This window comes from Neltuma alba, unplaced genomic scaffold (assembly GCF_004799145.2).
Source record: "Neltuma alba isolate B1F8T4 unplaced genomic scaffold, ASM479914v2 tig00013204_pilon, whole genome shotgun sequence".
Classification (NCBI taxonomy): Eukaryota; Viridiplantae; Streptophyta; class Magnoliopsida; order Fabales; family Fabaceae; genus Neltuma; species Neltuma alba.
This window is the reverse complement of record NW_021637509.1, coordinates 33,914-56,013: the sequence shown is the minus strand read 5'-3', so window position 1 is coordinate 56,013 and position 22,100 is coordinate 33,914. Positions and strand designations below refer to the sequence as shown.

The following is a 22,100-nucleotide window of genomic DNA, read 5'->3' as shown; positions in this document are numbered from 1 at the left end:
TTTATTTTTATCATGTTTTAAATAGGCGTAAATAAATAAATAAAAAGAGTGCAAGGGGAAAGATCTGACTCAAGGACAACCAGGTACTACCCTAACTGGAGCGGAAGCTAACGCAAGTTAAATAAAACTCACAACCTTTTTTCTTTTTTCTTTTTTGGCTAAGCATAGCTATTTTGCTATTCAAAACATTACGGACATTAAATATTAGCATCTCTCATGGGAGTTTTTTGAACCTTAGTTCATTATATTACGAGAGATTAACGAGTTCTATTATAATCAAATTCTGTTGGTAGCCTGAAATACATAACCATGAATGAGTTCGTTAACGCTTCGGCCCGCCTCATCCACTGAAAAAATCTACGTGAATGGGCTCAAAGCCCATTATTAATCTTTCCTTAAAACGGATGATCCTAACAACTCCCTATCATTCGGCTGTTACACGACTGTGTCTTCATTTTGTTTAACATAAGCAATAATTAGTACGCATCATCTTTAGCTAAAGTGGGTTCTGTGTAACACATAATTTTGCAGTAGAGCGAAAAAGGAAAAATACTTCCACAGTGAAATTTGATGGCTTTGCTTTTTTTTTTTTTGGGGTGAAATGACAGCTTGGGATTTTGAATCTTCCAGTTTGATGCCGTACGAAGATGGAGAAAAGCATATATTAACAGTGAATAAATCCTTAACCAAAAAGAGGGAAAAAAAATATCTGAGACATGTGATATGGGAAGCCATGAAACAAGTATAAGGAGAGGAGGTGATGACTAATTGTCCAATAATGAATGGATTCCTTCTATAAAAACGTCTCTTTCAATTTTTGCATCCCAAATTCTCACTTCTTGGACGAAATTCGAAGTTAGTGCTGCAATGAATTTCTTTTCTGTGCTTTCAAACTGTGGGCCTCCCAAGTCCACAGAATATCATCAAGCAAACACTAGAGTTTGAGATTCCATTCTCTGAGCAGAGCACAGCACAATTTCAATCATGATTCCTTTGTATCAATTATGCCCTTGTACTCAATTTGCACATCAAATCAAACAGTGAGAAGAGAAGAAATAATAGCAGACCAAGTGAATTTGTCTTCCTCTAGCTAACGAGCCAAGTAACTTCCTCGCTCGCCCCCCCTCTCTCACTTCTTTTTCCTCTCCACTCTTCCTTCCCTTTCCTCAACATTTCTGTAACTAACAATGTCCACTCATAGTTGTTTTCTTTCTAAATTTGTGCCCATCAAATACCTCACATTTCAATTCCACTCATCTAGTTGAACTGAACTTATCATAAATCCTCCCTGGAGGCCACTCAGCGTTAATAAGACTTTGGCAGATCAAAAAGGTTTTGGATTTTCAGTGCTCGTAATGGTGCCAGCATGACAACATTTTGAGTGTCACCTGAGTCTTTCATGAAATAGCAATGTGATGAGAAGGATTTGGAGTATCAAATATGTCTAGATAAGTGAAGAAGAAAAGAGTAAAAAGATATCTCTGCTCTTTGTGCCTTGTGATCTGCTTCATGAAGGATAGAGGAATCTCATGTTTTGGGCTTTCGTAAATTTGGAATGCAAATCGCACTGGAACTCTGGGAGCTGAAACAACTGCTATGAGCACTTTGCAATCACTTTGAATGATAACGGACTTGAGAGTGTGAGGCATGCTTTACGCGTGAAAAAGATTTCTTCTTGTTATTTCTTTTGTACATAAATTGACTGGCTTCTTCTAGTGATTGTTGCAAATTACAGCTCCTAGCTCCATAAATTTTTTACGTATTTGTTTAGACATGGTGTGCTCCTTTAGTTTTATTTGGGATTAGATAGTAAATTTCCATGTGATAAGGTATCTGCCATCCACACTGAAAAAGCCAGATTGATGTCTGCTTTGATATGCAAAATAAATTATTTTTCATGAGGAATCAATCTGATATAGACTCAAACAGAGATTGTTCAGTCACTTGCTATACTTGTTCATACTGACATAACATATCAGATTGTCCACTAGCAACCACTTCAACTCAAATAAGATTATGAGAAAGGACCATTGCAGTTAAGTAGGATTTACAGGTAAATCACTCTAAAATGAACTCAACCAGAGATCCAAGTGCTGTTTATGAACATTCTTCTCTCTCTCTCTCTTGTTTACCAAAGAGAAAAGAAGAGTTCAACAAAGCACCCATTCATATGCACTTTTTTCATTCTTCTGAGGGAGGGAAAGCCAAGCTACTAGGAGGGTATCATTTGGCTTTCAATCAATTTGCAAGAAACAAACATTCAAGATTCAGTACCATTTGCTTTAGGACAGAGAACATTTACAAGCACTGAATGTGAAAAGGCCACTCAGAAACCATTATCAGGAAATTTTAATCTGCAATACTGATGTTCACCTGGCTGATATCTCCATACAAATCACAATAACAGCACCGCAAATCCCCAAAAAGAAAAAGAAAGGAAGGAAAAGAAAATCCCAAGATAGAAAGCTATAAACAACCTAATCTCTATTTCCAACTTTTCTTTTTCTGTGGTACAGATCTTGATGAGTTGACGGTGGAGGGTTAAGAATTGCAAACCTCATCCACAGCTACAACTATACATTGCCAGAACCAGAAGTGCTTGCATTATGCTGGTCAAGCAAAGACTGCCTGCAAGTAGGGCAAGAAGAATGTGAGAGAAGCCATGTGTCTATGCACCTCACGTGGAATCCATGGTTGCACTTTGGAAGAACCCTCACTTTCTCTCCATCCACAAACTCTCCTAGGCAAATTGGACACTCAGTGGCTCCAATATCAGTAGAACCTGATGAACCGTATACAACTATAGGGATCTGACGCAAAACACTCTTCTTCAACCCTTTTGCCGCTACACGAGCTGCAGCTTCATCTGATGTCTCAAAAGCAAACCTGCTGCTGCATCTCAAAGCACATCTTACAATTGAGTTTAGCCCTAAAGCACATATTAATGCACAGAGCAAGGCCGCTAGTATAATCACCATGTTTGTGTCAAAATTGGCATCACTTGTGTTAAAACCCCCTGTTCTGTTGCCGTTACCTGGAGGGGATGAGGTTGAATCCATGCTTAGCAGTAGGCGAGCCATTTATCCGATCTCTTCTTGCGTTCTCCAATGATTCCGATCACAAAGCTCAAAATTCTCGTACCCTTTTGATGTCAGCTGAGTTATCTGAGCAAATAGCCTTACAAATCATCCCACGCTTGTGTAGCAGTAGCTGGTTGTTGATTTATCTTTTCTTCTGATGCAGGAAAAATGATTTTGTTTCTACTTTAATGAAACATAAACACCAGGCAGAAGAGGCTTTCAATTTCAAAGAAACATATTTTCCATCACAAAGGACAAGTGGCGCCGAATAGCGTCTTAGACTCTGCACTCCATTCCAATCTAAACCCTCGAAGGCCCTGAAAATTCTGATGTACAGGACTCTGACAACTCTTCAGGAGATTGAACAAGAGAGAGAAAGAGAGGGAGGGAGAGCGAGATAGAGGGAGAGCAAACTTGTTTATGCAGAAGAAAGAGGGAGAAGAAGGTAAAGTATATATGGTTTTTATTATTTTCTCTGTAGAGATTGGAGGCAGTGACTGTGTTCAGGTGCTATGTAATGTTTAGCGGTTGCAGAGGCAACTTGGGACACAGATACTATATGAGCAAGGGAAAGTAAGACAGATAGCTTGTTTGTTATTTTGTTTCATTTTCATAATTGGTGTGAGACATGACACACACAGACTTCAATCAAGGAATCAAGAGAAGGATGAAGCAAATAAAAAGAAAACGGAAAAAAAGGTCGTTTTGGGAATTTTGATTACGGGACCTGATCCCACCTAATCTCACAACAGCTTATTTAAAGGAGTACTTATTCTGAGCACCAAATCCTTCTCCCACTCAACAATTAATTTAAGGTTGAAGTAATCTCAGCGTCTTCTTATCTTTCTCATCGAACGTCCATTATTTGATTGCAATATTTTTTTGCATAGAAACTGAAATAATTCATATCCCAAAAGAAAATCACATGGGACCATGACCATCAGAAGCCCCTTTCATGCTCGTTTGATTGCAACATTGAAATGTTCCTACCAAAGGCTGATATTTTAAAACCCCATTTCGATTAGTGCAATATTAATCCAAAGACTTGAAACTTGAAAGTTACGAGTCAGCATGATAAGACCAGCCCAAGGGCAAGCTACCTTTTCGGTGTAAACAGCAATCAGAATACAGCTAGATAATTCTCAGACCAATTTCCCTGTCATCACACATAACTAAACACCACTCACAAGGGGGGAAACAGTTAAAGGTGGATTAATCGGGCAAACCTTGCTAATCCGAGGGTTGAGGATTCGGTGACGATTGAGTGGAGAAAACCCTGTTGTCGATATGCGGACAAGTGTTTGAGAACATCACGAAAACCGAGTGAGAGTGAGGGTTTTTTTTTTTGGGGTGTTGCTTTCAAGGACAATGACGTCCCTACTTTGTTAAGGAAGATAGGGATGCATGGCATTAATAGGGACGAAGGTTGGTGAGAGTGACACTGTGTGGCGTGTGAAGACGTTAAAGCGAGGAGCCACACGGTGAAGGTCATGTGGCCCTGTATCCTTTCCAGGACAGTGAAGACGTTGTATGAAAATTGAAAACGGAAACGCGTTCCCTTCCAAAAATTGTTCTTTTATTCGAAACTTCACATCTTACGTTCATCTCGCCACTAACCATTCAACGCCTGGACTTGGGTTAGATTAGAATCCGAGTGATATGAAAGTTTTCATGTAAACAAAAAGTTACAAGTTTGATCTTACTCACTACTACTGTCGGTTCTATTTACAAGATTTTATTTACAGTTTACAAACAAACGCTTATAAATAAAATCAAAGATAACATGATTTTAGGTTATTAGTGTCATAAAACAAGTACATGTGAATATTTGAAATAACCATATTTTAAAAACTAGCTGTGAGAATTAGAAAACTTGAATATAAAACTTATGATAATTGAGTCAAGTATACTGTTATAATGAGCACATGCCTTTCACAAAATCATAGCCTAAAAGCTAACAATTGGAGCCGGGAAGTCCAAAACCCTGCTTTAAATCAGTTGTCCCCATGTTCTGAATATACGTGTTATGCGATATAACTTCTATTTCTGTCAACTAAATCAAGCCTGCCTTGGGACGTCCATTTGGAGAAGGCCACCTGCCCTTGTCTCTAGAACTAGCACCGTGCAAAGTCCCATCAAAGTCATGTTCATTAATTACCAACTGCTTTCTTAATCTCTCGCTTTCTGATGGTTAAAACTGAATCAAATATGGGTTAATTCAGGTAGGCACGGAAAGCTGATCAGTTATAAGCAAACAACATCAACCGGATTGATTGTCCCTTGTCATTTCAAACCATGTGAAATTAATATCTTTGGATTTAGGTGTCATTTAATTTAATTAGACTTAATTAATTGCCTTGCGCTTTCTGTTTGCACTGCAAACTTGGGCCTCCTCCAGCCTACGTTCTCAAGGCCTATCTTCTTCACCTCTGGATTCACTCACACGTGTGATCTCCTCCTTCTCCTGGTTTCAAACTTGCTTTTAATTTTGCCCCAGGCAGCACGAAATGGATTCTGTGCGTGTTCATGACACACGAGTAAAAGCATTATTGGAATTCAATGAATCATTTATTATGCTTATGTGATATGAATATGCTACTTTTAATTCTTAATGTGCTACTCTCTTCTTTATTATAATTCACTTTTATTTCAAACCTGCAAACTAAAAAATACATTAAATTAACCAGTTTTTTTTCATATTTATTTTTATTAAAAATTGAGAGAGAGAAGGGAAGGGGATGGATTGTATAGGAAATGAAAAGTTGAGAGAGAGATTAAATAATTTTTATTAAATTAACAGGGGTAAAATTAGAAAAAGATTATTAATTATACTACAAGTGACTTATATTTTGAAACAAACTTTTGGGGCACAAGTGACCTATAATAAAGAATAGAGTGGTAAGAGTTAGGTAATTAATTTATGAATATTATAAAAATTAGTTAAGTTAGTTATTTATAATAAATATGTATTGTCTGTCCTAAAATATTTTTGGTGTAAGATGGAATCTATTAGTTTTGTCAAAAAATATTATTATATTTTGGATGACTCAAAACATTATATTTTTATATCGATTATTTATTATGCTTATATAAATATTAGTATATTTTAGACACTTATCCAAGTATCATTTTCCCCCCGCCAAGTTGCATAAATATCCAGACATATCATTTTGTTGTTGAAAAACTCGACGATAGACTATGATAACAAAAATATAAATAATTACATATAAACCTGTTTTTGTTTTCATTCAGAAAACTCTCTCTATAAGTAAGGTTCGCGACAAATTCCGAAATTCACATAAGATTCTGCAGTTTGTTTTATTTTGCGTGCTAATGGATAAGCCAGATTTTTAATGCGTCCGCTTTCTTATGGCCTCTAAGTAATATACTCCTTCGCTACTTATTATAAAACCTCATTTGACTTTTTATTTGGTCCTAATTATAAGGCCCTAATCCATTTTGTCTCTTATATTTATGTATTTTTTTCCAAGATAATCCTTCTAATAATGATAGTTTTAGCCAATATACTTAATTAGTAAGGATATTTTAGGAATGACAACACTTATTTATTATAAATAACCAACTTAACTTACTTCCTTAATCTCCTCAAATAAATTAATTGGGTTTTATAATTAGGATCGGAGGAGTATATAGTTAGTTAATTAATTTACAAGTCCACAAGATTTGTCTTGCCACATTAATAAGTCTATCAGCTAAGAATGACAGGTTTTAAGCTTTTCTTTTTTGGTTTTTTGCGAAGCACGTGGTTATGATTAAATCCATGTTAATAAAAGATAATAGAAGCAGTTTGGTGATGTGGAGAGAGAGAGAGAGAAAAAAAAAGTCATATTATACATTTATACCGACATGCATTAGTTTCAACTTTCAATGGAGTCAGTTTTGGCTGGCCGAGCAGTGGAATCTCAAGTCGGAGTTCACATGAATATAGTCATCTGTTACTATTTATAAATTATTTTCAATATGTTTTATATAAAAAAATCTTAAATTTTATTAACTCTTATGGCATACCGTTCTAAATATAAGAGCTAATTGACTAATTTGAGTAGATTAAAAAAATAATTTAAGTTAGTTATTTGTAATAAATAGGTTGACTTTCCTAAAATATTTTTACCAATTAAATATATGAGTTAGAACTACTATTATTAAAAAGATTATCTTGAAAATAAATGGATAAATATAATAGACAAAATAAATTGGAGTCTTATATTTAGGAGCAAAATAAAAATCAAACGAGGTCTTATATTAAGAACCGGGGTTAGTATTTAAAATTTAACAACTTTTCAACTTTAGTCTTATTGAGTATACATTATATCTTATGTAAACAAAGTCAATATAATAGTAAATATAGGATAAAATTGTTTATCTATATTAAAAAAAATTTCTCAATACCCAGTAAATAGGATTAAAAAAATGTACCAGGGGAGTATTAAAAAAAGGTCTTTTTCTGATAAGTTTCATTGGATTTATCAACTTGTTAGATGCCAATCCCCCACCCAACAAAAGTAAAATATACGGTAATAGAATAGTATATATAAGAAAATCAAATAGTCACGTTTATCATTCTCGATCGTTACACTACATACCGTCCCCACACATCCCACCCGTCTAGCTAATTCCTCTGTATCATCTTCATAATTCCACCAACACTAATCTTCTGACCCCTCCCACTTTACCAATGGCAAATCATTAATTATTATTATTATTAATAACTCCCATGACTTATTACAAAACGTGAAATACACTTAGCGATAATCTCGTATGCACAACATTAAGCCATTTGTATGGCAAGTGATAAAGGGAGTGGTGAAGTTAGGAATAAATATTAATGTAATTTGAAGGAGAAAATAATGGTGGCAGTAATGATGGAAGTTGGGGACACATCTTCGTCATGGAAAGCCTCCTTCCATATTAATTGCCCCTCTGCATCCCATCACTTACAACTTGCGTACGTAATTTTTGGGTGTGCTGGCCCTTATCTTTTATATTTTGGTCAAGCCCAATTAACTCCCACCATTATTCCGTTGACTACACCGACTCAAATACTCCATTTGAACAAGAAAATATCATGTTTTCGTACCAACATTCAAATGTGTATGTTCATGTTATGTGAGATAAAAAATACGTAAGTAACAAGTCATTCTAGTGATAGTGTTACTTATCATATTTGGATGAGGTTTTCAATTTGAACTTGACTTTAACATATTTGTGTGTGTTTAAATTAACCGTAATAGAAAAAAAGTGAAAGATTTTCCTTCCTTTTTTTTTCCACAGTAAATTTAAGCAGAATCACTTGAACTCTTGCATCTCGCATGAGGCATGGCAGAGTAGAGTTTTTGTCTTTGGGCATGGGCAGGTTTCTAGTGTTTAAACATAGGTAAGAAGGCGCGGCCTAACATGCCAGAGATTGTTGGGCGGACCAAGGAAAAGAACGCTGGGCCTTTTTCTGCCCAAAAAACCTGGGCCTTTGGGTCCTGTTGTCCTCCCAAAGTTCCGAGTTTCTAGGCAGAAATACAATACCGCGAAATATGCTTCTACTCCTCCGGTTCTTAATATAAAACCTAATTGCTAAGTTATTTTTTATCCTAAATATAAAATCCATTTATCATATTTATCATTTTTTCTCTAAATTACCCTATGAATACTCCCTCAACCATAATCAAGTAGAAGAGAGAGGGAGGTATTAAGAAAGATGATTATGATATTCTAGGAAAAATATGTCACATTTTTTATAATTAGTTAATTTATCTAACTTTCTTAATCTAATCAAATTAATTAAACGGGACTTATATTAAGGACCGGAAGAGTATTTATTTATTATATTCAAGACTTAGACATTCTTACACAACGGTTATATAACCGCACGTGTGGCTACGTCAGATATTAACAAGAAGGAACAGTACCAACATATAATTGTGCAATCCATCAGGACCATTTTTCATTTTAAGAAATAAATAATAATAATTTGAGATTATTGATATAATCGAACTCACAACTTCTTATTTATATTACCAGGCCAGCTATGAGATTGTTAGACAAGCCTTTGCGATGTTAAAACCCCTGCACTCGCGCTCTCTCTCTCTCTCTGTTCTGGGTATGAATCAATGATAGGTTTGAGAAGTTAGAGGAGGTCAACGTTTATCCAACTTTTGCTCCTATTTACGGACCAATGCGCTTTAATTTGATCATTGGATTGAAGAATCTATCATCCCACACACTATTATACTAATATGCGTAATTGATATAAGATAAATCTCATATTATAAATATGCATACGAAAATAATTAAGTCAAATTTTTTATATTTGGTATGCTAAGTAATGTGTGACCAAAAAACTTGACATATTAAATATGAAAAATTTAATATCAATATTGTTAGGACAAGGACAAAGAGAAATATGTCATAATGGTAAAGCTGTGTCTCATGAAATGCTCCTTTTGTTTTTAGATACTACCTCTGGTTCTAATTATAAGAGCCAATTGACTAATTTAAGAAGATTAAGGAAGCAAGTTGAATTAGTTATTTGTTCTAAATAGGCGTTGTCTTTCCTAAAATATCCTTGCTAATCAAGTGTATTGACTAGAACTCTTATTATTAAAAGGGCTACTTTGAGAAAAAAAATATAAATATGAGAGACAAAATAGATCAGGGTCTTATTATATTTAGAACCAAAATAAAAATAAAACAGGGTTTTATATTTAGGACATGAGGTAGTATGTTTTATAAAGCAACATTGGAGAAATATGTCATGATGGTAAAGCTGTGTCTCATGAAATGCTCCTTTTGTTTTTAGATATGTTTTATAAAGCAATGTTTCATATATATATTTATTTCATTAATAGTTTCCGAACACTTATAACTTTATAGAGTTATTTTAAGAATATATTTTTATGAAAATCATGTGGTCATGTGAAGTTGTGAACAACTGAACATCAACATATTTGTAAATACGCACTGACTATAACAACTCCTTCCACGTCATATATTCACGTAGGCTTGATTTGAGGGTCTGAGACATAAATGAGAAATCACCTCTTGAATAGTACTAATAGAGCTCCAAACCCGAATAAATAGTACAGGGACAAATAACGGAATAACCGGTCTCGACAGAAAAAAAGACGGCGTTTAACTTTGACCGTCATCCGATCGGCATCTGTCCCTGTGAAGAGTGGAGTTCCGGTGGTGGAAGATGGTAGCGCGGGGAATGTCGCGCGGTGACCTGGCACAACATGTTGCATCATTGACCTCACCAGGCTGCTCTCTCTCCCACCTTCAATCTCCTCCCTAAACGATGTCGTTTCCCAACCATCCTCCTCCTCACTCCTCCTCCTCTCGAGGCCCCTTCCACCGCCGCGCTCAGTCCGAGGGCCAATTCCGATTGCCCGACCACTTCGATCTCGAACCTTGCTTCTTCGATGGCCCTTCCTTCGCCTTTGAAGATCTAGCAGCATCGGAGGAAGACCTCCTCTCCGCCTATATGGATCTTGACAAGTCCGGATCCCAACTTAACTGTGCATTAGCCGACCCCAAACCTGGTACCTCCGACACTAATAATGCCAATGGCGGATCCGTTGGAACTAGCGGTGACGGTGACAAGCCTGCCAGGCCTCGGCATCGGCACAGCAATTCAGCCGATGGGACTTTCGTGCTCGAGGCCATTGACTACAAGAAGGCAATGGCTCCGGATAAGCTTGCCGAATTGTGGATTGTTGATCCTAAGCGAGCAAAGAGGTATGATTCTTCATCTATATTGTGCATAGTCTTCTCGTGGATGTGGGTTTAGATTTTCTTCATTATATAACTTGAGGGAGGAACTTGGTTTTTGGATGAGAGTGAGCATGAGCCATTTATATTTGTTTCGAAGAAGAAAATATGGAATCTGTTTTGCCATTTCGGACCGCGCTGGACCATAATGTGGCTCCAAATATGCATGCTCAGGAGTAACACATTGGATTCTGGGGTATTAGCTCTTAAGTTTGTGATTCATTATTGAGGTTCGAAACTTTTAAATTCTCTATTGTCTACATGCGTAGTGATGATTCTTATTTCTGTTTCTTAAAGAGTTTCCGAAACTGTGCATCTGACGCAGGATTCTGGCAAATCGCCAATCTGCCGCTCGTTCAAAAGAGAGGAAAGCGCGCTATGTAGTAGAACTTGAGAAAAAAATTCAATCCCTTCAAACAGAAGCAACCACTCTTTCCGCTCAATTAAATCTTTTCCAGGTGCTTACTGAAAGATGAATCCATCCTGTTTTGTTGATTAATCATCACATTCACAAACCTTTATCTGAGTAACTTCACAGAACTGATACAATTACTTATAGGGACAGCGACAATCTTCTCAGCCATATCCATGCTTAAGTATGAAGTTGGTGTATATGTGATATGTGATCTTGGATTATTCACAGAATGGTGACTTATATGATTAGTTATTGATATTGTCTGATTTGAAATTTGTCAACAAACCTTATACGCAAATATGTTTCTTTCTTACTTATATTTGAAGCATTTGGACTCTATAGTTCAAATAATCATATATTCTTATCAGATTCTTTAAACGCAGGTGGAAAATAACTGATAATGGAGCATATCCGATCATGAGCTAAACAAGCAGAAATTTTCTATGTTTACTATTTAATTATGACAGATGACAGATTGGATCTTCTTCATAGTTCAAACCCTTTTTGCCAATTTGTGATGTGTTGTTGGTATTATTCCGTTATTAGTTATTTGTCATTTTTTTTTTGCTTCCAGCGATCATTCTGCAGATGCTTATATTTTCTGACTTCTTATAGACTAGTTGTCAAAATGCTCATACATGATGGTGAGGATGCTTTATATGGTACTAGTGCCGATCTAAGACAATTATTTGAAATTTACTCTATTTTCAGAGAGATACGACTGGTTTGACTAGTGAAAATACAGAACTGAAGCTTCGGTTACAAGCTATGGAGCAACAAGCTAAGTTACGTGATGGTAAGTTTCAATTTTCAATCAAACTAGGGTTTGAGTGCTTTATTTGTGCGACCATCTTTTTGGGGTGGGGGATGGCGGGTTAAATTCAGATTACCTGCAGCAGTCTGGTCTAATTTCATTTTTGCACCCTGTGGTCTAAAACTACTTATTTTGTGCACCTTCTGAGCTTTACTCTGTTATCAGATAGGTCCAATTTTTAACAGAAATGGAACAGGTTACCAAACAAACCCTGTTCATTCCCTGATGGATTCTTTCCTAGTCAGATAAATCCCTAATTACCCAAAATGCTACTTCCAAGTCCCATTCTGCCTTGATACCTTTTTTTCCCCCTCATGATGTACCTTAATTTGTTGGATATAACATATTTGGAGCATTCGGGGAGTCGGGGAATTAAATGAATATCAAAGGTTCGGACTGTCGCTTTTTAATGGGGCAGCAAATAGGCCAAATCATAACTCATAAGGAAGTGATCTGAAATTTTCTCTTTTTCCCCGTTCTTTGATCTCTGTCTCAATTGTTACTCGCTATACAAGTTCTATCTCTGACATTAATTCCACAGCAACTATGCTAGCTTTTGTTTTGCCTAAGTTTGAGCAGAATAAAAATAATTTTCCATAAAGTTGTCGGAAATTCTTTTAAACTTTTGATGACATCTATACCATGGAACCACAGCTCATATGTAAACTTTTAAGCTTTCTAGGGGTTCTTAGAGGTTTCCTGGAGTGTTATGTGGTCCTAGGAAATCAATAACCCACTGCTGATATTTCTCGTGTTATAGTATTAGTTAGCTTAACATGCTCTCATTGCTTGCTTAAATATAACTCTCGAGACTTCAAATTTCGATAACTAATTCTGCAGCTTTAAACGAAGCACTGAAGAAAGAGGTCGATAGGCTTAAGGTTGCTACTGGAGAGACAGTAACTCCAACCTTAACCCAAACCTACAATGTGCAAGCGCATCAAATCCCATACCCTCAAGGTTCTTTCTTCTTACATCAGTCACAGTGTGGACCAGTTGGTGAACCTCAGATTATGCAAATGCAACACTTACATGCACTCTCATCTAGTTTACCAAATCCTCATCAGCCGCCGCTTGCAATAGCCAGCCCGCACGACTTGTCGGAAATGTTGCCTCAGGAATCTATTGGCCAATTTCAGGGGCTTGAGATAAGCACCGGGGGTGCCCCCATTCTGACGCCTGATGGTTCCTCTGGTTCTGTCAAACAAATCAGCAGTGCCTTTTGACGCAAATTTGATTAACCAACATGTCACCGCCCAGTTTATTGAATTGTTCATAGACTGACGTTAGCGAGACACGAAGGTATTCTTTTTCTCTGCAATTAATTCTTTACTTGATCAAATTTCAGATTGTTGGCGGCTTATTCAGGGTCCCCGAGCTCACTCTTCCAAAATTTTGTTAGCCTTGTCTGAATTTGAGTTCCTTTTATTGATATTACCACGAGAGACCTTTACAGTCCTATCCTTTCTGCTACTGTTATTTTTTTCCCAACAATGGGACATGTACTTCATTTTTTCGGTACGAGTATAAACACATAACAGACCCTTGCATTCAATGAGGTATTGTCTCTTAGTTTGGGCGTGCATGTGTTTGGATGACCAATTAGGTGTTTTTGTCAGATCTAACTTTCTACTGTTGTTGAACAAAGAACCTGGTCCTCATTAATGTTATCTGGTAAAGCTCAAACACTTGGACATGGGTTGCTACGAATGGACCGTCATGTTTTATTCTTGTCTATTCGAAACTTCACTTGGTTTGTCATGTTTTGTGCCTCCTCGCAATTTGGGAGAGGACATTGTGTGTAGCTATGAGCTCCACATATTTCCATCCCCTATCTCTTTGCTCTACGATCTGTTGAGAGAGGCTCCTGCCAGGACTCTCGCCCCACTCTCCTCGAGGTTACGTTCTTTTTTCCCGGCCCATGAAGTTACACATTTTAATTTGAGTGCGAATAAAGATTGTAATTGAGGGGTGAAAAGTTTTGAAGTTTAAATTTTTAACAGTTGAAAATTTCCATTATACACCTAGTTATCTGGTCGTTCGTATCCAGCGGCAAATGAAAGGTAGGCGCGAAATCCTTGGGGAAAGTGATAGATATTTAAGATATTGTAAGAGATATTAATTGAAATTTACCTTTGATAATCAATATCAGTAGAAACTACGTAATCAAACAGATTGACATATATTTCTTAAGTTATGAAGGAGAAAAAGTTGTTATTTATGCTTTTTAGAAGTTTTTTAAAACTTGTAAATTTAGTTCTAATTTCAACTATTCATTATTTGAAAATTAATTTGTATAATTTTTTTACTTAGTTATAATTTGGAAAGAGTTCAATAATAATTTGAAGTTTTTATAAAAAAAAACTTGAGGCATTTTAAATGTCATTTTCCTGAATTCTTATCGTCCCTGCTCCTCCCCACCACTACTAAAAGTCGAGAGTGTGATGTGCAAGTGTGTTTTAGTTAACAAATCTTCTTTCATATCTTCCTTTTTATTGAGCAAACTCCTTTCATCTCTAAATATTTAAATTTCCAAACAAATGATAATTCCTACCGAGGGTAGATATATGGAAAGCCAAAGGGTACAAGTGGAATTTAAAATCCAACCATTAAGACCCTTACATATTCTTGAAATGTTTATTGTGGGTATTATTTTAGCAAGACGCGTATCATCAATAACTCCGCCCTCACGTAGGCTTTTTTATGAATTCCATTGACGAAATAAATAAGGCAAACAGTATTACAGTATTTTTATTTTTTTTAAAAAAAATCAAAGTAGCTTTTGGGTCTGGCGAGTAGCCGCAAGTATTGAATGAAATTATTGAAATGTTCAACTTGGTGTTTCACACTGCAGTCGCAATTAATGCTCCTTTGTCTTTGGCCTCAAAAAACAACAGAGGAAACAAAAAAAAAATCATAATCACAGTTTTAACTTGTTATTCTTCTAGTTCTATTTGTAAGTTATTTCTAACATATTTTATATAAAATAAAAAAACTTTAAATTTCATTAATTCTCATTTAAAATTCAACAACTTTATAATTTTATTCTTATTTAATATACATAATATTTCATATAAATAAAATCAATACAATAATAAATAAAATGTAAAATTGTACATCTATACAAATTTTTTTTCTTAATACCCTATAAATAGAATTAAAAAAAAATATTCTTTTCCTATCCCATAAACAGGACCAGAGGAGTATTATCAAAACCTAACTAGTTCCCAAATCCGTTCGTACGACACGTGCAGGACCCAAGAAGGGACATTCTAATTAACCCCCTTCCGACGTTTCATTTCAACAAAAAAATTTTGTGGGCCAACTTAGATCCTCCAATATCACAAAACTAAAATAATTCCATGATGTGCATAACTTTGGTGCAAGTTGTGAATGTTCAGTCTAATCTCAATTTTTTGGATGGAAGGAAAAATAGGAGAAAGAGAAAGGGAAGAATTAGTGTAAAAGAAAACTTTTTAAAATAAAAAAATTACCATTTTTTTTTACCGTTTTCTCTCATAATATTCTTTCCTCTTTAGTCTTCTCTCCTTTCAAAATAGTTAGCTCTCGCATCAAGCTACTACAACACTGAGTGAAGTGATGCTGTTTTAATGAAACAACAAACGATGTAATAAACAACAATGAGAGAGATCTTTTTGTTAAAATTAGATTGGAAACAAATAAAAATTAAGTCTTGTGTACATTATGTCAGCCATCACACTAAGCAAATGGGATGATGATATTTTGGATTATTACATATGGATAATATCCATACAATGACAAATAACATATCAAATAAAGTGATAAAGACCATTATGATAATATAGGATTGAAAACCCAAAACAACAAAATTCAAACATTAATTACTCACATCATGCGTATAGTCAAAAAGACGTGTGTAAAGAGAGAAAATTTGAATCCTGTGTATATTTCACACTCTTGTATGTCAAATTCATGTATAAAATATAAGACTGGTATGAGAGATTTTTCAGATGAAAAGAAGTTAGATATTCACATTGTGAGTCGTAACGAAAAATTGTGTCATCTTACAACGGTTGTGAAGGGGCAACATCACATTGAATGCACATGGGAGGGTGTTGAACATGTAGTTTTAACTTACACACCAGACGAAACTAACTCTCTTTAAGGCTGTCTCTGTGTCTCTGTGTTGTACATGGGGGGGCCATTTCCCTTAACCACCCTTAGACAATGACCCTTTGAATCCCTTTCAGCCATTTGTTCCATCCATTTCTAGGCTTCTTTTTTTGTTTCCTTCTTCTTCATCAAGTGGGGTTTCCGGTCTGGACAGCCCCTTGTGGTCACCACATTCGATTGGTTCCTACACTAACTACATATTCAGACAAAATCCACATGCTTTTTTGTGGACCTCGTTTCAGTATGCTATTCAAGTAGGCCTTTCTTTTATGAAAGAGGGGGAAATTTCATTAAACAATGAAATTATAAAGGGTGATACAAACCAAAAACACTTGTGCATCATCAAATAATTACAACAAAACGAAATATGAATAAACTAGAGACATCAAAAGATATTCTAAATGTTTATAGTCTGTCTGGTGAGATCAGATAATTCTTTGACAAAACGATCAATCTAAAAGGGTGAAGGTATGGTATTTCTAAAAACACAATGATTTCGAGACGCACAGAGTTTCTAACAGGAATTTCAAAAGTGATTTCAATTGTAGCTTAATTTTGAATGCAGCTCGCATTGAGCGAAGGAGTTAAAACTCAACTTCATTTGGCAAGATGATATTGTCTAGAATATTATCCGAATCCTTTTTTATTTACGCTCACAAACAGTGTTCAATTAGGTCTTATTATTAGAGAGAAGATATATTCTTTTGGATATATACAACTTTCATTTGGATTCTTCCTTCTGTTTTAATTGTTTTCATCTACTTCTTTTTAGACTCAGTTTTCTGAAGAAAAAGGGAATGTTGATGTTGCGAAGTCATGCATGCAAGCATATTTCTTAGTCTATGGGGCAGTTTTTATAATTAGTGCTCTCCCTTTTCTGGTTTTTGTGCTTTTTTGAATTGAAGTTTCTAACTCTGTATTTGAAAATTCATGAAAACTTGATATTTTCCATCATGACTTTAAGCCATAACTTGTTTTTGATTTGTTTGCACAAAAGAAGAAAACTTTTGACTTATATGTGCCTAAATTGGTGAACCCAAATGAGTGGTTCATTATCTTGTATAATATTTTAGAAACACTGATGCGAATAAAGGAAAAGGTCAGATTTCGGAGTACACCACTAGAGAATAAAAGTGGTAAATTTCCTATTATTTGGATAGCAAAAGAAAATTAATTAAAGGAGAGAAAGAAAATCGAAGAAGGAAAAGACTCCCCTCCTATTTTTTTCTTTATCCGGACAAACCTAGTAAACATGGTTAACAGTGAGATTGTTGGCCAATATGTAGTCAAGTTTTTGAAGATTTGTAGTTTATATGTTTAATTATGGTGTTTAATTGTGAGTAGGATTGGGTTAATACGAGAAGCATCAGATAAGATAAAATTAAACCTATCAATAAATGTATAATAAAGTGAAACAACTCAAGTCTTAAGATTTTAAATTAAAATACGATGTCGATTTCACTATTCTTCACTCCTGATCACTCTTTTGTACTATTTGCCCATTTCAGGCTTATTATTCATTGTGTCCCATCTCTGCCCCCATTCCCTACAACCATGAAATAAAGTTCAGAACATTTTAAATTTATTGTTAGACACGAGTAAAAATTGAAACTTTTTTCAGCAATCTGAAAGGTATGAGGTAAATCAAATTCCTCCATCATATTCCATATTAATAAGACAAAAATTGATGGTAGAGAGTTAATTTTCCGATGACATGAAAAGACACATTTATTAGGGCATATTAAGTGATTAATTGTTAGTAATCATAATGAAACCCTGTCCCTAACTGTGACAAACAGCAGAGAAGATGATTTATCACAATCCGTCTAATCTCATTAAAGCTTAAATGCAAACATACTTGACACACAAGTCATAATCACACTTTAGTTAAAAAAAATCCTTTTAGGCACAATACAGAGCAACAAGCAAATCCCAAAAGGGATTTTATGTTAGTGTTCATTCTAATTTTTTTTTTGGTCAATATGTTCATTCTAAGTTAAGTAGCCAACTTAAGTTTTGTCAGCTATCTAAAGGATTTTACATTTAAAATCTGAAAATATTAATAATTATTAATTAATTATATATCCACCACGCAAGGGATACTTCGGGTTTCTTATTGTTTCCCTCACATTGACTGTTGACCTTCCGAAGCTGGGGAAAAAAATTATTAGCTAGGCCACGATTCAAAGTTATCATCCTACTTTTTGATAATTCATCATTGAAACATCAACTTTAAAGGGAAAAAAATAAACATTTTTGCTAGTTGAATACTACCTCAAATCGTAATTATAAAACCTCGTTTGCAGTCTATAAATGAGGTCTTATAATTAGAACTGGGGGTAGTATTAATTTTAAATTGATGAGAATTATAAATACTACTCCTCCGGTCCTTAATATAGGACCCAATTGTTGAGTTGGTTTTGGTCCTAAATATAAGACCCATTTCTCATATTTATCAATTTTCTCTAAATTACCCCTATAGATATTCTCTAAACCATAATCAAGTAGAAAAGGGAGAAAGGTATTAAGAAAGATGATCATGGTGTTTTAGGAAAAACATGTCACATTTCTTATAATTAACTAACTTACCTAACTTCCTTAATCTAATCAAATTAATCAAATGGGTCTTATATTAAGGACCCAAGGAGTATATCAATATGATAATCGAGGTCCAGGTCCATGTCATGCCATCACACCAGTTGGTATGATAAAAAGAAATTAAATGAAATCCAAAACAAATAATAATAAACCACATAATTTTTTTATATATTAATTATTTATGTCATCATTTTTTTCATTTTTTTATTCTTAATATTTTGTGCATCCAACGTGATATTTGAGTCATTACTTTTTTTTTCCAGCCAATGATTTATTAGTATTATCCTCTTCTGTTGTAAACGCCTATATAAATACATAAATATATATATATTCCTTTCTTGACTGAGAACGCAGAAGAACACAAGTAGGCTCAAGTTTTATTTAGAGAAGACGACGTTTTAGGGCAATGGACCGCAAAGAGCGGGACTTGCATGTGCTCCTAACATGGTAGGCCCATCTTCAGATCCTCCCAGTTTTTCTTTTTTTTTTTGGTTTTTTTAAATCTTCCCAAATTTTTCTCTGCTCATTAATGCCGAGATTGATGCCTTCAAGAGTCATCATTTAATAAGTAAATGATTTTCGAAGTTTTCAAAGTTTTTGTTTTTTATTAACAATAAACTAGTCCTCCTGTTTCTAAATATAATCATCATAATTTATGCTCTTTGTTTTATCTTTTCTAGCTCTTATCCCCAAATCCCACCACGTGTACGTTTGACCTTTTTTCCCTCAAAGTTCACTAACCAAATTCCTTTTCGATTGCAGAAACAACCACATCAGTTTATATTTTTTGCTTACTGCGATAATTTGTCTTATAATAACAAGTAACCGACAATGGACTCTGAGTGGTTTGTGAAATGACTTTGTTTATAGATTTCTGAGAGAGTTAGGCATGAAAATGAACAAAAGAAACAATCTTTGGCTCTTTTTCAGCACTGGGTAATATATTTTTAACGAGCTCTCTGCATTTTCTTTGAAGGTCTCTGGATTTGAGCAGGATGACACACGTGGAATCAGATTACTTGAGCTCTTGGTATCAGAAATATGCTATACCGTTCTGTTTATTCATGTCGGTAGTCTGCACAGACTGAGATCCTCCTGCATTATTAATAAATCCTTTCACATTTAGATTCTTGAACAATTTTGTCCCCTTCTTACATAATGAGACGGGGTAAATCAACATTCTTCAAGGATTGAGATGCTCTCATTTACATTTAGATGTTTTTGCTTTGATTGATATTCAAACTTCAATCTTCCAGGTTAGTCAAACTTTATTGCTATGAATTGTCCTTTTAAGCTCTGTTAGGTTTTGACAGACTTCATTACCAAGAATGGTTTATTTTGATTTGGACGTGAAGTGAGAATGAAGGAAAAAGTAAAGTGGGCTGCTTTATTTACCAAAGTTCATTAGAGTATGCTATTTTGGACATAACTAAAGGTTAAGTATGGTGTAGCACACTGTTACACCAGAATTAGCGACTTTACTGTCGTGTGTACAAGAGTTTCCATACCGTGATTTCAGGGAAGATTTAGAAGAAAACTCCATGTTAAAGACCTCGAGAAATAAGCATAAAGTATTAGAGAAAATTATAGGGAAACGGTTGAAGAATGCATGTGCCAAGTGGGACCGTAGATTAAGCAGTTGGTAGTCTAACTGAAACATTTGCATGTGCTCCTTCGTTTCTTCTAATGACTTTGAGAAAAAAATTTATGAAATATGAATCTCTTTTTCTACCTCAGAATTGCTAATTTGTCCCTTTCAACCATGGGACCCCACTTCCGAGTCTTCTCTAGTTTCCTATATAAGCATACTACCTTCTGCTATGCTCAAAGCAGCAAAAGCTCTCATATCTCACTAAACTCCTCTGTTTTCCCTCTTCTCTAAGAATTAGCTAGCACACAACACAATGGCCATTGCAGCTACATTCTCTGCTTTCTCTCTTCTCTTCCTCCTCCTTCTTAACCTTCAAGGCTCCTTTGGTGATAACGGAGGATGGCAAGGAGGCCATGCCACATTTTATGGTGGGGGTGATGCTTCCGGGACAATGGGTAAGTTTGAGAACAACATATTCTCATTTGGAATTTATGTATCCATTATAGGCTTTAAGTCTGCTATCATGAGTCAAAAAGTTGGAACCTTTTCATCTGGGTTTTGCGTTTCTGATAAGATTATGTGTTGTTCTTGCAGGAGGAGCTTGTGGGTATGGGAATTTATACAGTCAAGGTTATGGAAAAAACACTGCAGCACTGAGCACTGCTCTGTTCAACAATGGTCTGAGTTGTGGATCTTGCTATGAGATGAGATGCAGCGGCGACCCCAAATGGTGCCTTCCTGGTTCTATCATGGTCACTGCCACTAACTTCTGCCCTCCTAACTATGCCTTGGCTAATAACAACGGAGGCTGGTGCAACCCTCCTCTCCAACACTTTGATCTCGCTGAGCCTGCTTTCTTGCAGATTGCTCAATACAAAGCTGGGATTGTTCCTATTTCATTCAGAAGGTAAAAATAAAATAAACGCCACATGTACTGTTATATTTCGTATCTGTCCTTATTATCTAGAGAACATAAACTAACTTGATTTTTTTTTTCCTGATTTGGAAACAGAGTGCCCTGTGTTAAGAAAGGAGGGATCAGATTCACCATCAATGGCCACTCATACTTCAACTTGGTTCTGGTCACAAACGTTGGAGGAGCTGGGGATGTTCATTCTGTGTCAATCAAAGGGTCAAGGACAGGATGGCAAACCATGTCAAGGAACTGGGGCCAGAACTGGCAAAGCAATGCCTACCTCAATGGGCAGAGCCTGTCCTTCCAGGTCACAACCAGTGATGGCAGAACCATTACTAGCAACAATGTTGTGCCAGCAAACTGGCAATTTGGACAGACCTTTGAGGGCGGACAATTTTAGAGAGCTTTTAAGGTCACAGTTTAAAGTTATATTTGTGTAATATAATTGGGCTTGTTTGTTTTACGATTGTGAGGGGAAGAAAGAAAGAGGGGGTAGATTAGGAGGAGGAGTTCTTCATGCCAATATGGCTTCTAACGCAGAGGTGGCTATATGGCACCCGCTAGGCCTATTATATATATAATAGTTGTTTTAGTTTAGGGATCTTCAATTCATCACTGCCTTTTGATTGTTTGAGGTGAAGGGCAGTGAATATCTCATTTATAGCCCTGTATATTTAATTTCCCAAATGGTCTAAAAGCCAAGGTGGGGCAAGTTATATATCAATCTAATGAGCATGCTTGTTGCAAAA

The 22,100-nt window shown here is 35.5% G+C and overlaps 3 protein-coding genes across 3 annotated transcripts; 2 read left to right on the top strand and 1 right to left on the bottom strand.

Annotated features, from left to right (window-relative positions):
- Positions 1-2,242: 2,242 nt before the first annotated feature.
- On the bottom strand, positions 2,243-3,467 carry LOC114735340 (RING-H2 finger protein ATL72). Its single transcript, XM_028923028.1, has one exon. It carries the CDS (start codon positions 3,078-3,080, stop codon positions 2,574-2,576), a length of 507 nt encoding a protein of 168 aa, XP_028778861.1. The 5' UTR covers positions 3,081-3,467; the 3' UTR covers positions 2,243-2,573.
- Positions 3,468-10,233: 6,766 nt separating this feature from the next.
- Positions 10,234-13,525, top strand: LOC114735351 (bZIP transcription factor 18-like). Its single transcript, XM_028923040.1, has 4 exons — positions 10,234-10,829; positions 11,188-11,320; positions 11,989-12,073; positions 12,932-13,525. The coding sequence occupies exons 1-4, from the start codon at positions 10,390-10,392 to the stop codon at positions 13,315-13,317; spliced, it is 1,044 nt and encodes a 347-aa protein (XP_028778873.1). The 5' UTR covers positions 10,234-10,389; the 3' UTR covers positions 13,318-13,525.
- Positions 13,526-20,676: 7,151 nt separating this feature from the next.
- On the top strand, positions 20,677-22,100 carry LOC114735371 (expansin-A8-like). Its single transcript, XM_028923064.1, has 3 exons — positions 20,677-20,890; positions 21,030-21,342; positions 21,448-22,100. The coding sequence occupies exons 1-3, from the start codon at positions 20,749-20,751 to the stop codon at positions 21,749-21,751; spliced, it is 759 nt and encodes a 252-aa protein (XP_028778897.1). The 5' UTR covers positions 20,677-20,748; the 3' UTR covers positions 21,752-22,100.